This window comes from Taudactylus pleione, unplaced genomic scaffold (genome assembly GCF_031769625.1).
Source record: "Taudactylus pleione unplaced genomic scaffold, aTauple2 ptg000135l, whole genome shotgun sequence".
Classification (NCBI taxonomy): domain Eukaryota; kingdom Metazoa; phylum Chordata; class Amphibia; order Anura; family Myobatrachidae; genus Taudactylus; species Taudactylus pleione.
In genome coordinates this window covers 8,153,332-8,169,364 of record NW_028284537.1, presented here as the reverse complement: position 1 = coordinate 8,169,364, position 16,033 = coordinate 8,153,332, and the positions used below count along the sequence as shown (strand labels likewise).

Here is a 16,033-nt window from a genome sequence, read left to right as displayed (position 1 = left end):
CCAGATAGCTATGGGCAAGCCGTTGCTATGGGTCTCGCTACAAAGGGGGCATGCTGTCGATGGTGAGTGACAGCACGCCCCCTTTGGTGGGCGTGCCGGGGGTGTGGCTGGCCAGACGGAGGCGTCAGTGGGAGTGCTTTTGGCTCTGATAGAGCCAAAAGCACTCCAGGGCTTGCGGCAATGAGACCCTACAACAAGGGGCTCGTCGCAAGCCCGATGGTCATGATGGTCTTGACCATCGCGACCATCTCTTTGGCCGCTCGCTATAGCTGTGGGTGGTCACCCACAGCTATTCGAGTGGCCAGGAGGCCGCTCTAAAAAAAGAGAAGGACGGCCCTGATTCAGAGCGAGCGCTCTGTCAGAGCATCCGGCTCTGAATCAGGGCCTGTGTCTCTACTTACCAACAAATCCTCAGACGGTGCAATCACTTTTGCCACCTCCTGTTCTCCCTCTCGCTCAGCCATCAGGACCAGTGACTGGCGTTGTGGCTCTTGTTCGCTTATGAAACTTATAAGGTCATAGTACCAGAGTGTTGGGTGGTACATGTCGTCACTGCCAGCCCCTGAACTTTTGGACTCATCCACTTTTCATTTTTCTTTGATATACACGGTACGCAGAGTCTGTATTTTGTGCCGTATTGCTTTAAGGTCAGCTTCTGCAATGAAACCTTTTTGTATATTCCAAAAGGACATTCAAAGCTGCCAGTTTTGCCGACTTGTGGTGGTACTGTCAACAGGATATCCTCCAAAGACACTCCTTTTCCTGGAGGATCTCTAGGAAACCGGTAACAAATTCCCGTTCACTATCCACGGACATTGCTAGGAGGAAAAAATAAGGACATTTTAATAATCTACAAATGTGAATTGTTTTGTACATTTTTTATGTATATTTTTACCTTTTTCAAAATGTTTGTATATTTTACTTTTTGGGGTTTTTTTTATATTATATTTTACAGGAATGTTATGTGTTTTTATATGTATTTTAATCAGTTTTTTTTACAGGAATGTTATGTGTTTTTATGTGTATTTGTATCTGTTTTTTTACAGGAATGTTCTGTGTTTTTATATGTATTGTAATATGTTTTATTTTTGTTGTTGCAATGTATTTGTTTATGTTGTTGACATACATTTGTTTATGGTGGTATATTCAAACATCATAAACTAATTTATCACAGCAACAAAAACAAACTTTATATATGTATCGTTGTTGTTGTAATTTTCAAATATTTGTTGTTAAACTAAATTTTTTTTGATCAATTTTAAAAATGTATGAGTGATTTTTTAATGCAAGGTTATTTTATAGGTGTCACGTGACATTGGTGGGTAGGTGGGTGGCACACATTGGTGGGCAGTGGGAGGTTAATGCATGGCCCAGCCAGGCGGGCAGTGGCTGGGTCATGCATTTAGAAGTGGCTGGCACACATTGGTGGTCAGTGGGGTTGCATTAAATACAGTACCAATACTCACCAAACATGCGGTAATCCTGCAGGCTCTATCGTGCTTTCCGTCTTCCACTATCCACGATGCTGCACAAGATGGCGATTGGGCTTGTCCAGGGTCCTGTCCATGAACTTTTGCAATGTACGATGAATCGTGAGATACATTGTGAGTAAAAAAAACACACAATTTGGATCAAATCATGTCCCTGATTGGCAAATCTGGCCTACAGCATGACAGATCTGAAGATGCGAGGTACGACGAGCGGGGACGCACATCGGCATCGGGATCAGGAGTAGAACTTCACGATTTGCCCATATTTTACACGATTTGTCATCACGATTCATCGAAATCGGCCAAATCGGGTAAAAAATACAAATAGATTACCATGTGTGTGGCCAGCTTAAGACACTTTAGTCCTTAATTCAGCACAGTTTAGCAAACACAGTATGTGCTGTATAACATATATAAATTGCAGGCTCCATAACTCTGATAAAGAGTCTAGAAGGAGGAAATACGTTCTGGCGAGTGCACCACCGAGCTCTATCATACTGAACTGATTTCTCTCACTTTATGGGGCCCCAAGGTTAAAGTGAATATATTAACTGCCTTGTTCTATGTAAAATGTTGTTGACACTGTGATCTGTTATTGAGTAACGCTTTAAATTGGTTGTAAGTATAAGAAGTTTGTTTAGCTATAGAAGTGTTTTATTATAGGGATAATACAACCGCATAAGTGTAATATTATTACAAAGCAAAAAGTCCACCCAGTGAAGTTTCCAGTTAAATAAATTGTATAAAACATTATTGTGGTGAAGGTTATTAGATATTGTAATATTTTCTGTGTGCAACGATCCTGCTTTACTTCTCTGTTGAGTAACAGTGGAAGCTGCGCTGAAGCGGCAGAACAGAATAATATGTTTTGATAAGGAAGAAACTTCACGACTCGATATTGCTTACTTGAGTATGACACTAGCTTCCATGAAGCTGAAGTTTTTTTTATTCTACATACTAAGGGGCATATTTATTGAACAAATTTAGCTGGAAATCACCTGGAAACGTCAAAATAAAAGCATCCCTGTTATGGTTCTCGCACGGTTGTGTAAGACCGCAGGATTATATATGGAGTAGTTACTACAGGCATGTGCAGGCAGGGGCACCGAGAGGGGGGGGGGCGGGTACAGATTACCGGGCCCCGGGCTTCCTGAGGGGCCCGGCGCCACTCCCCCTCTCTCACAGCAGCCCAGCACACAGTGGGCCTGATTCAGAGCCGGACGCTATTTGCGGCCGCTCGTTCAGAAAAAGGGGCTGGCTATTTAAATTAAGCGCTCGCTCTTTGCGGTCTGTTGACGCCTCTATGTCTGAACGGGCGAACTAAACATACACTCACTATTTTGGAAAAAACACCCCCTGGCCGCTCGCATCATACGTCATCTCCACTATTTATTTGATTAATCGAGTACATCGAAAGGCGTATGAACTGCTCGCAGTGCTTGTGGTTGGATTTTCCTACCGCAATCATGCGAGCAGTTCAGGCTAAGAAACAACCAAGTGACGTGGTCGATGACGCTGCTATGTTAATTATGCACACCCTTAAAACGCCCGTTTTGACCGTTTGGCACGCCTGCGTTCTGATCTCCACTCCCCGTTTTCAAGCACCTTCCCCTGTTACCACCCACAAACGCCTCATTCTGTCACTCAAATTAGCAGGCATTCCCTATTTTGCGAACACACGATTTTCGACCGCAATGACTGGTTCGCGCATGCGTACTAAAACCCATATGCATGCACAGATGTGCGAACATCGCTCGGAGCGAACAAGCGGCCGCTTACAAGTGGCTCTGAATCAGGCCCAGTGTGTGCTGAGCTGCAGTGGAGACTGCTCGTACAGCAGTCTCCTATGCCTGTGGGGGGAAGTGATCACACTGATCGCGCCCCCCCTGGCTTTGAGCAGGGCTGAGGGGGCCCAGAGCGCCCCCTCCCCAGCGCCGCTGCAAATCTTTTTTTTTTTCTCGGGAAGGGGGCGTGGCCACGCCTCCTGAGATTAGGCCACGCCCCCTATTACCCGGGCCCGCCGTGGCTCTCAGCGGGCCTGGGTGCAGGATGGCAGGGCAATGGTTAACTGCAGGATACGGGAGTTAGGTGTGGTAGGGTTCTCAGCATAGGAAGCAGACTGTGGATGTGAGCTTAACCAGAACAGTGACATGTGAGGTCTGGAGTGCAGCACAATGCATTTACACAGGTGAGAAGCAACTGATTAGTTATTACACAGCTCTGAGCCAGGACTTTAATGCAGAAAAACTGTATAACTCCTGCTGCAGGTAATGAATGTCCACAGGATAGAAGATAAACTCAGATTTATTCAAGCAGCAGCATACCGGTAAGGTGTAGCACAGTAATGACAATAATGCTCCAAGGTACAAGATATGCTATGTAATATAGCAGTCCAGTATGAGGTCATAATCCAAAGCAGAATGTATGCAGAATTAGCAGAGTAACAACACATGCAATAAGAAGCCACAATTGTAGTCCAAGGCAGAGGGATATGTAGTACAAACTCAGATACCCAATGTGGGGTGGCAGTGGTAGTTAACTCAAGTTCCAGCAAGCACAGGTGGGAATCACAGCTATAGGAATGCACTGGGCAAATAGCAGTAAGGATAGGAAATATCACAAAGGTCCCCTGTGTGATATATATATAGAACACTGCAGGTGGCAGTCCCTTAAGATAAATGTATGAACCAGGTGCCCTCCATAGAAGCATTTTAACGGGGCGCCAACATACACTCCAGAACGGCGGTACCCTGTAATAACCAACATTTCGATGTTTACTCCCACATCGTTATCAGGATAGATACATCATTTCTAATTGCCGAGAATAGCAGCGGTAAATAATTATAATTATTGTGTCTAAAACCCAATAATGAATATTATATATATATATATATATATATATATATATATATATATATATGAGAAGCAGGGCAGTGTCACTCTCCGGACTGGACAGAAGAATTGACGCCTTTGTAATGGTCTTCTGTCAAGTCCGGAGAGTGACACTGCCCTGCTTCTCTATTCATTCTCATCAGTGAGCACCTTGGCCAGTAACATGTGAACAGGAGTGCCTGCAACTACGGAACTGTATATATATATATATATATATATAATTTATTTAATTGCTTAATATTTGCATCTAATTAAACAGAAGACCGACTATAAAAATAATTCTGTTTATGGAATAGTATTTTCTAGGCATCTCTGGACGTTGGAGGGGTACAATGACATTTTATCAGCAGTAACTCAGAAATGCTCCTCTAATTGCACTTGGTATAAAGGTATGCACTGTATCGTTTGTTCTCAGTTCTTGATAAAAGTCGCCAGACTGAAACGTTGAACTTTGACCTGCTGTGTCGTGAGTCTTCTTTATCAAAGTCCTGTGAGTGCCGCTGTTATTTTGTATACATGTTTGGTATTTTTTCCATTGGATGGCACCCGGGCAATTATTGAAGTTTTTGTGGAGTGCCGGCCAGTTTTGTACTACATTTTACTTCTGGGATGTTTTCCTATTCCGGTCGTTTGCAAGGCACCCCTTGAATTACATGACTGTATCTGCTATATCAGAACATCCTTTTTTGTTTACTTTTCTTCTCTATTCTATAAATAGGGAATATTCTTTTTCTCTTTTTTCATGTTTCATACTTGTGGATCATTTTTTCAATTATGTCCTCACAGCTATAGGAATTATTTAGCCTTTGTGTTCTTTTGAAATGCGCAAATACATATATTTTTACATGTAGACACAGGGTATAGACCATTGCTTTTGAGTATTGTTTTGGGACCCCGTACATTGTGTCATATTTATATACTATCCCATATATCACGATACACGCGATTCATCTTTATTACATTTATATGTCCTGTATTTTCCGTGACATTTGTCACTAAGAAAGTGATGTCTCAAAGCAACTTGGGTGCTACTAGTATACCAACAGATGGGAGTGGGTTTCTCAATATACAGCTACCGCTGGGTGACATTCTTAGCTTCAGCGAATCAGAAGCCGAAAACTTATACTTCAAAGAAACACTTTTAGACACTGCAGGGACAACATCAGCCGAGGAATTGTATATTCAGATTCTCAAATTAAAGAAAAAAGAAATCGATTATCACTTGCACGGGGTCACATTATCGGATTACCACAAGGAAAGAAAAATTCCTAGAGGTTTTAGGATTAAGAATGTTCCGACCATTGGTCGGAATAATGTCGACTTTTGTAGGAGATGGGTGGCAGTTTTAAACAAGTGCTCACTTGACCTCATTCTTTTAGTTATAGAGGAATCTAGCAGAGAACTTAGCATTATCCGCGATAAGATCAAATCCTTTGATACCACACATAAGTCCTACCTTGTCAATGATAGCTCTAACAATTGGCTCGAGAAGCTGAGTACCCAAATAGATGAATATAAAAGGGACCTAATTAAATATAAAAAGGATAAACTAGCCAAAGTCAACACTGACTATCAGGAACAACGTGTTTATTCTTGGGCAACAGGGAGAACTCTCAATCCCAAATTCCAAAGAAACCGCTTTAGGAACCCTCGACGACCTTTTGACACAGAAGGATCCAGTGGGGCTAATTCGTCACAAAGTGACCAAGATCTCCCCTCCATTCCATTTCCAATCACACAACGTCCCCCTTTAGGGGTAGCCACACGAGCACAAAAAGGAAACGATCCCGCTCTAGACGTGGCAGACAGGGGTCGAGGCAGAAGGGTGTACAAAAAGAAAACGTAATTTTGAATCTATCCTCCAGAATACTTACCATGGCAGAATCCTCATTATTGCAATAGGGTCTAACATTTATTCCCACATGCACATTTAACAGCTTCCATTGGAAGAAGGATTTATGGAGATTACACAGGAGTCTTAAACTCAAGGAGTTCTTTAGCAATTCAGAGGCCATTCCCACAACGACACCCATTTCACATTTCAAAAAAACCTCTTCTTTTGATCCCTCTTCAAACAATGCTTCTATCAAGAGTTTTGTTAGAATGTTGGACCAGGAGGTATGCACACAGTTTAAGGGCATGACCCCGATGCGACACAATCTATCTAAGGAAGAATATCATGCGTTGATCTCTCTGAGCAAAGATAACTCTATAGTGATTCGATCAGCGGATAAAGGGGGTGCCATCGTTATCCAGGATAGAACCCAGTATTGTGATGAAATTTATCGACAGCTTAATGATGTCAACACATATTGTCTGCTCAGTCATGACCCCACTGTTTCCTTCAAAAAACAACTGGATGATGTGTTAATACAGGCTTACGAACAGAATTATATAACCAAAGACATCAAAGATTATCTGACCATAGACAAACCGTTGGTCCCATTACTGTATACACTGCCCAAGATCCATAAATCAATTTCCACACCTCCAGGTCGTCCCATAATCTCAGCCAGAGACAGTCTTTATAGTAATACATCCAAATATTTAGATCATTACTTACAACCCCTCATCTCACTTGAACCAACATTTTTGAAAGATTCAAACACCCTTTTGGACAAATTACACAGCTTGAATAACCTTCCACATGATTTACTTTTGTGTACCATTGATGTTAATTCACTCTACACCAGCATACCACAGCTGGAAGGTTGCGAGTATATGGGAACTTTTTTGAGGTCACACCCAGAGTACCAGGGCCCCAACATTGATTTTTTCTTGTGTCTTTTGAAACAGACTTTGAATAATAATTATTTTCTTTTTGATAATAAGTTTTTTCTTCAGAAAAAAGGCTGTGCCATGGGGTCTCATGTAGCCCCTTCCTTTGCCAACATATACATGTTTTTTGTAGAAAAAGAACTGTTTTTGAACAACCTGGATTTCAATAAGTCTTTAATTTTTTTTGTTCGATATATCGACGATATATTGGTATTGTGGTCGGGCACCGAAGTGGAGTTCAGCAATGTCATGTCCAAGATTAATACTATGCATCAATACATCACCTTCACTTATGAGCAAAGTCACAGTAACATGCATTTCTTGGATCTAAACATTCGGTGGACTGGAACGGATTTTGACATTTCCATTTATCATAAACCTACTGACAGCAACACTTTACTGCATGCACAGAGCCATCATCCAACGTCACTCAAAAAGAGTCTACCATACTCCCAATTTTTACGTGCACTTAGGATCACCAGTGATCCCTCACAAGCCGAACAAGAAATCGATTGCATGATATCTAAATTTGCACAACGTGGATACAGACACAAGGATCTGGCTATGGCTAAAGCCAGAGCAATAACAGCACATGGAGTTACAAGTGAAACCGACAAGTCAAGAAGCAATAAAAGGGACACAATGTTATTTGTTAACCAACACAATGCAGCCAGCAAATTTATCAATTCTACAGCCAAACGCCTCTGGCCCATAATCAACACAGACAATTCCATTAAGTCATTAAAAAACTCAAAGATCATGCTGGGCTACAAACGTGGTAAAAATCTAAAGGATTGGCTGGTACACAATGACATCAATTTTGGTTCCATCAACACTGAACAGCACTTTTTATCCAGGAGACCGGGTTGTTACCGCTGTACTGGTTGTACGACATGCAGTTTTATGGAAACTGGCCCTGACATTGTACATCCACATTCGGGGAAACGTTTCCCAATTAAGCATATATTAACATGTACATCTAAATACGTGGTATACATGATCCGATGTCCCTGTGGACTAATGTACATTGGGAAAACCACTTGTACTGCCAGGATTCGCATGGCTCAACACCGCACTGCAATTCGTCAAGCATTGGAGGGAAAAGAAATTGACCAACCCGTAGCACGCCATTTCAAGAATCTTCGACATTCACTATCCACCTTAGTGTATAAATTAATTGATCATGTCCCCATCAACAAGCGGGGTGGCGATAGGGAGAAGAAATTGTTACAACTTGAAACTTTCTGGATACATAAAATGAATACTATATCACCACTTGGTCTCAATGAACAACTTTCTTTTTCTTGCTTCCTTTAAGGGACATGTTAGATCGCGTGCTGTTGCCACACAGCGCAGCAATATACTTACAGGGTACTGTTTACCCACACCTTTTTTTTCACTAGGGTTCTTGAACAGTATGCATTGCTGTATCATCCTGGTATTGTTGTCCTCATTACTATGTTGTGATCCACATTTGTTTTGGATCCATCTGCTGTGTATTGTTACATTGTTGTCTCGGTTGTCGGCATACGCAGGCCTATCATACTTGGATACGTTTTCTCCTTTGCTACTGCCATACTACACTGGATACGCCTTATACCGTCTGATCTTTGAAGCTAAGCAGTGTAGGCCAGCCCAGTACTTGAGTGGGAGACCACCTAGGAAGACCTGGTGCTGTATCATGGAATTATCCTAACTGAATCTTGTTCCTTCGTGTTTGCCGGCTTTTCTTGTCCACAGTTTCTATGTATCTACACGGTTGATGGATCTCAACAGTTTGTTGGACATGTCTATTTGAGCATCATGGAGGGATTTTTGATCAATTTCACCTCTGATTACAACCTAGTTATAGATCCGTTAAAGGTCTAATTGGCTATTCTGCTGTGATTACTGTTACTCCGTATCTCATTGTCATGTGTCACAACTTGTTCGCTATAGCTAGAACCACTCTTCACCATGCATTTTGGTTTGCCATGACCAGTAATAGTTATACAGTGTTTCATCAATTTATTCAATTCATCTGATTGGTTCATTGTCTCTACTTGCTTACATGATTCATTATTCATGAATATAGCTAGTACCCCCTTTTTTACTTTGTGTCGTGGACATCTAGAATTGTCATGGCCATGCAGTGGTTAATATATCTGTCGCACTTTAGGAGCTCACTGTCTACATATATGTATACATCTTGCTTGAGGGCCGAAGGTTTAGTACCTTGAGATGTTGTCCATGATCGCGCCCATATGTATGATTACTATATATCTTGTCACACAATGTCATATGTATTCAGTCCATGTATTTATTGTACCTTGCTATGCTGTGGGGTATTCTTGGTCTAGTTATACACATGTATCACTTTGTCACTCTGTTTATTGTTTATTGTTGGTTTCTCACATGTATGCCGCCCATTGCACTGTTTTACTGCCTGTTTTTATTGGGCTGTGTAACATCGCTGCAACATGTCAGCATGAGCCACATGCGCTCTCTCTCCAACCAGCGTTTAAGCGGTGGGGAGTGCAGCATGCCGTGGCTGTATATCTATGTTTGTATTGTTTCAGTGGGTTGCCCTGGTTACTCACCATGGCAACCACGCTCAGTGCGGCTACGTCAGTGTGTCAGCGCTTTGTCCCGCCCTGATGACGTCATCATCGGCGTGGTCAGCGCTACACAGGATCACTATGGGATGTCACTTGGTATAAAGGTATGCACTGTATCGTTTGTTCTCAGTTCTTGATAAAAGTCGCCAGACTGAAACGTTGAACTTTGACCTGCTGTGTCGTGAGTCTTCTTTATCAAAGTCCTGTGAGTGCCGCTGTTATTTTGTATATATATATATATATATATATAATTTATTTAATTGCTTAATATTTGCATCTAATTAAACAGAAGACCGACTATAAAAATAATTCTGTTTATGGAATAGTATTTTCTAGGCATCTCTGGACGTTGGAGGGGTACAATGACATTTTATCAGCAGTAACTCAGAAATGCTCCTCTAATTGCATTTCATAGACCGTTGCTCCCTATTAATCACAAGATGAACCCCCAGTCTTTGGACTCGTTTCAATAACGTGTCTGCTCAGTGGATAATTGACTTGTCATTAAAAATATGTTGCAACCATGAATGATTGGCCTGAGCATCTTAGTGCTATTAAGCAGCAAGTGCAGCAAGGTATAGTTCTGTGAGCCCATAGACTGATTTATTAACGGCATTACAACGGCTTGGCCAGCTTATGAGTGGGGACAGAACAAAAACCTCATTAGTGGGACCCGTATTTCTCACGTGAAACATAAAGGGGTAACTGGTAATTGTATCCCACAAAATAATGTGCTTTAAACTTTTTCATTTGAGACGTGTTTACAGTGGGATGCAGTTACCATGGGCCCGATCCAGCTTAGATCGCTATTGCGCAAGTAGTTCAACTGCGATAGTATGCTAATTCATTGCGATCGCTATGCTGCCGAAGCACTACATAAGGACGCCCACTTTACCTTACACACATCCGTAATATTTAGCAAGACTGCGTAAACATCAGTACAATCGAGTACCAACTCAGCCTCACGCACACTTGCACAAGCCCTGTCCTTACTCAGAAATTGCTAACTTCAGCGTATGCTATGAGTCCTCGGGCTGCATAGGGCATCGCAGTGGATAATTTATGCACACCCATGCAATGGCGTTCTAACGTACTGGCACGCTAACTAGGAGAAAGTGACCTCTGACAAAGCCCTGGGTGGAGCCACGGGGAAGCGCATCAAGTGATTGCCATAGGGTGGCACAATACGTGATAGACACCGTCTGGACATCTCAGAAGTTGACTGCATTTGGGGAGAGTGACACCCGTCCAGCCCTGCCTTTTGCTCCTCTACTGCACTTACCTCCTTGGAGTCGGGTAATTAAAAGTGAAATGTGCAACGTTATCACTGTATTATTTAAATGCATTGTTGGTTTCTATGAAACTTTTTTTGCATTTTTAATAAATTATCTTTTCGGTTATTGGCCAGATTTTTTTTTTTCAAAAATGTTAGTAACTCTTCAGCTATATCATTTTTCTCAAGTAGCTCACACCCCAATTAAAGTGGGCAACCACTGCACTAGATGATGTGTGTACCCGGCCGATGCACGATGTGGTGAAAGACATATCGTGCGGTCGTTGGATCCAGAAGACTACTGGAAGGAAGTTCTGTGGAGTCTAAAGTAGAACTTTTTGTCTTAAATGAGAAATGTTATGTTTGGAGAAAAACAAAATACTGCATCCCAACATAAGAATCTTATCTTGACCATGAAACATGGTGGTGGCACTTTTTCAAGTTGCAAGAATGACTGTTCTGTCAAATTTTGCACTATTAACCACTTTCATCAGATGCGACCATGCCAGGCTGGGCTTTCTCTGACATGGTCGCATCTGATGCAACCAGCCAGAAATGCCCAGTAAGTGGCTGCTGGAAGATAATCTTCCAGCAGCCGTCAATCTCAGAGGACCTCCCAGCCCCTCTGCATCCTTGTACCCTCCCACAGTGTCTCCCATGCAGCTGTTCACTGCTGATTGGGTAGCCTGGCAGCAACCCAAACCTGCCGCTGCAATTAAGGAGTCCCCTGGATGTTGCAGAAGATTGGGATAGTGCAGATGAATGGATATTATTACTTTGTTCCACTTACGCTTGGAGAGACAGGTCAGGGATGTTCTCATGTATGTTCAGTACAGTAAGGATATAGTCAACCATGATATATATCTTTGAGATAAGACCTTCAGGAATCATATCTCTGCGTAACCCATAGGCCTTGTTTAAAGTTTCCCAGATAATAGTCGTGACAGCCACATCTATGCACCGACGTACCTATCTATAACCAAACTCTCTCCCATAACACACTCTGGCCCATATGTAAATGTAATAGGTTGCGATTTCCTGTTCCCAACATGATTTCTGCGAGATCGACACTAGATTTGAATTTATGTCGCCAAAATCACGCCGGAATCATCATATTTGCAACATATCACATATGGACCTCTGTCTCTCTATCAGTGACACCCTGCTTATATATGTATACCCAATGCCCACTCTGAACCACATTTGCACCTTGTCTCAGCTGTGCCTTTCCCATTAGATTGTAAGCCCTCATGTGCAGGGCCCTCCCTACCATTTGTTTTCTTGTCTCCGTTAATTTGGTCTACCTTGTGCTGCATGTCCCTGTTTTAGACATGTCCTGTTTCCCTCACTGTCTGGCACTGAGGAGCACTGTGACACCTTACAAATCAAAATATTAATGCACTTGATTTAAAGTTGCCTGTAGCTTTAAAATACAGAAGCATTGGCTGGTGCTCGGTATGTGAGGCCCATTTTGTATTTATATAAAAAATATATGCAACACTCTGCAAATTCCTATTGTTTCTTATTCAACACTGTTCTATTTGTATTATAGGAGGAAATGCAAGGGATAAGTTCAGAAAGGGTCTGGTGCCATATAACTACTGTAATTACTGGTCGTGAGGTTAATATGGATGGTAATGATCAGTACTTACAAGGTACAATGAATTGTTCTTAACAGATAAGAGGGTTTTTTTTTATAGCATCACTACAGGGAGAAGGTGCATCAGGTGTCAGCTTTTCTCTTAGGAGAATAGTTTTATCCACACCGGGCCGTTCTATACAGGCATATGAAAACACTTATGGCTTAACATTTTGTACACCAATGTTGTAGCAAACGTGCCTCTATTTATGGGGAGGTGCATGCAAGGCCACCAAGAGACCTAATGTGCTCCGTTACTAGGGAATTTAGTTGCATCTGGGGCATGACCATATAACCATTGTGAATACCTTGACCCTCTGCAAAAACATATCTTGAGGGCACGGTTATGCTTCTCCTGCTGTCCCAGGCCTGTTGGCTCCCCTGGGTGCATGGTTTAATGGGACATGACAGCAGCATCTGCAGTGAACACAAAGTGTGCAAATCTGGAAGGAGCTGGTGGATTTGGGGAAACAGTTGGTGAATGTTGAGCAGGGGCAGTCTTGTGCCTTGTTTTCTCCAATCTGCCAAAACCAGGTTTTCGAATAAAGATTCCATATTGCCATGATTTGCGGCAATAAGGAATCTTTATGTTTGGGTACTCGCCGCAAATAATAAGAGTCTCTCATCTCCTTCCCCAGTCTGTATTGAATATAGAAATGGTGCCCACACATACATCAATTTCTATGCTTGAGTCATGATGACCCAACAATTAAAATTTTGGTAAATTTTTGTGTAAATCAAAATTTGCAGCAATTTCACAGCTGTGCAAGTTTCAGGTTATAATTTCCATTTGTTGTTCTATGAATGTCATTCCACAATGAATTTCTATATTCACATTTCATGAAATGTAATCTATGACTAGATCCGGGAAGACTGACAATTCATTCCGTTCCGGTGTGTGGTTGGGGTAGGGCTGGAATTGCTTCAGGCCAAATTCTTTTGGTAAAACTTAGGAAAGTTTTCAGCCAGCTGTGGAACGAGGCAAATATTTTGCAGAAGAGTTTCAATAATTTCTATAATCTCTGATTGGAAGTAACATAAAGTTACCATCTGTCTTCTTTACCTTTTACTATTGTAGTTTTAATAAATGCACTTTACTGGTCTTCTCATTTTTCCCTTGCAGAGTTCCCAAGTTTGGGGCCCAGACTCGGTTGGAGAAAGCAATCGTTGCCCTGATTAAAGTATTCTATAAATATGCTAGTAAAGGTGGTGACCCTTTCTCCCTGGAAACAAAGGAACTCAGACAGCTTTTAAGGAAAGAGATGCCAACACTACACCCCGTAAGATCATAATAACTTTATGTATTTATTTATTAATGTGCAATAACCAGATAAAAAATATTAGCTTAAACTAGATTAAAGGTCTAATCAATCTGAAGTAAAAAAGTAGTATAGGCCCATACTGACCATTAGAATGGTCTCCCTGGTATTAATGGAATTATTTTATCTAGGGTACACAGAGAGGGTATTTGGCACATATGCAGATAAAAATAATTTTACTCTATGCTGCAGAAGTCTGGGGGTAATATTATCTGCAATTACACTTCTCAAGGTAGGCATGATTTTCACAGTGCTAAAAGGAGAAGCTCTAGTTTGGGACGTACCCTTCCTTAAAAGATGTAACATAATCTGAATTTGTTTTCCCAATTACCGAAGGATAAAATATGCCAAAGCAAGGAAGCCCTCCTACCTCAAGGTCACAGATAGTGCTGGAATACACCACAAGTTCCGTCATGGGATACATATTACCCATTCTGCAGATAGGTATTGTCAGTTTTGGAAAAGGTTTGATAATGCTATAAAGGATCAGTTAGCTTGGATGGATGGACTAATAGATCTAGAGGCATTCAAGGTGTTCAAAATGACTCATGAGATGTCAGATTACACTGATACAGGTCTGGGCACTTCCAAGATGTCACAGTTAGGTGACGCCAACTGCCATTACCTTTACATCCTGCTACCCCATGACTTAGGCACTTCATTGTAAAGTAACAATGTATAATTGGCTGGGCACGGGATGCCGGCGCTCGGGATCCCGGCAGTCAGCACTCCGACGCCAGGCATCCCGACAGGGTTAGGATACCGACACCTGACGGTAAGTATCCTAACCCTACCCTTAATCCTCCCTCCCCGCACCCTAAACCTAACCTTCCCCTCTAGTGCCTAAACCTAACCCTCCTGTCTAGGGTCTAACCCTAATCCCCCCCCTTAGCACCTAACCCTAACGCTCCCCCCCCGCAGCCTATCCATGACCCTACCCCTAGTGCCTAACCCTAACCCCCCCACCCACCCAACCTCACTACTTACTGTCGGGATGCCGGCGGTCAGGATGCCAGCCCTGGGATTCTTACGAGTGTTGGGATTCCGGCACCGGCATTCTGAGCATCGGCATCTCGTCAGCCGGGATTTAAACTACTTCCCGTATAATTTGAGTGCACAGTATGTAACCTGACATCAGAGAAGGGGGTGGAGCCCTCAGCAGTGGGGCCCACCAGGAATTATGCCTGTACCCCTGTGGGCCAATCAGACTATGTCCTACTCTATGGATTCCTGCCATGATTGACTCTGGTTCTACGGGCTACAAACCTTTTGTTCTGCAGTATTGGAGCCACACAATCCCCAAAAAGGTTTCTGCTCTGCTATAGACCATTGATGCCTCACTCATTGCTTCTGGTCTGGTCACTGCAGAGACTCGATCATTGCTGGCAGCAGCCCTGGCAACACACCAACAAATGCTTTGTTATAATTCAATCTCCACATTCCCTGATATCCTTGGCCTGTCCTGACTGAAGTTCCTCAATCCAAATAACAACTGAATGGAGAAGATGGTTATATTTTCATCATAACTCTGTGATGGCATTTGTCTCCTCCCAAACACCTCTCACTAAGCAGGGGTGTAGCATGGGCGGAGCAAGTGGATCTTGTGCTCTGATCACAGCTTCAGTATGGTGAAGCTTTAAGTAGACAACCAGGTCCATCCCCCAGCAGAATGAATGTCAGTCCTGTATATACTATTCTGATCACCATAACGGAGATCGATTCGTATACAGACTGACACCTAGTGTGCTGTAGATCTACCCAGGGGCGTATTAAGAGAGGAGGAGGGGGCCCGTGTGCATTCTCCGTCCGGGGCCCCCTCCTCTCTCCCTGGCGGCCAGCAGCAGACTGGCCGCAGCAGTAGACTCTGGGCACTTGTTTCCCCACTGCGCTGCCATTTTCCAGGTGTTTTGTGCAGGGCTGTGACACCCGAAGTAGGACTTCGGAAAGGTAAGCATTACAAAATATGGGTGCAGGGTGTGCGGTGTGGGCACTGCACACCCTGCATCCATTATAGATATGACCCTGTATGACAGACTGTAGCGTCT

General features: G+C 42.7%; 1 protein-coding gene across 1 annotated transcript in view; it reads left to right on the top strand.

Annotated features, from left to right (window-relative positions):
* Nucleotides 1-16,033, top strand: part of LOC148522997 (uncharacterized) — a 50,468-nt gene that overhangs the window by 29,086 nt on the left and 5,349 nt on the right. Inside the window, exon 3 of the mRNA XM_088473453.1 lies at nucleotides 13,793-13,949. Coding sequence (XP_088329579.1) covers nucleotides 13,793-13,949 — 157 coding nt within the window. The remainder of the gene's footprint in view (nucleotides 1-13,792; nucleotides 13,950-16,033) is intronic.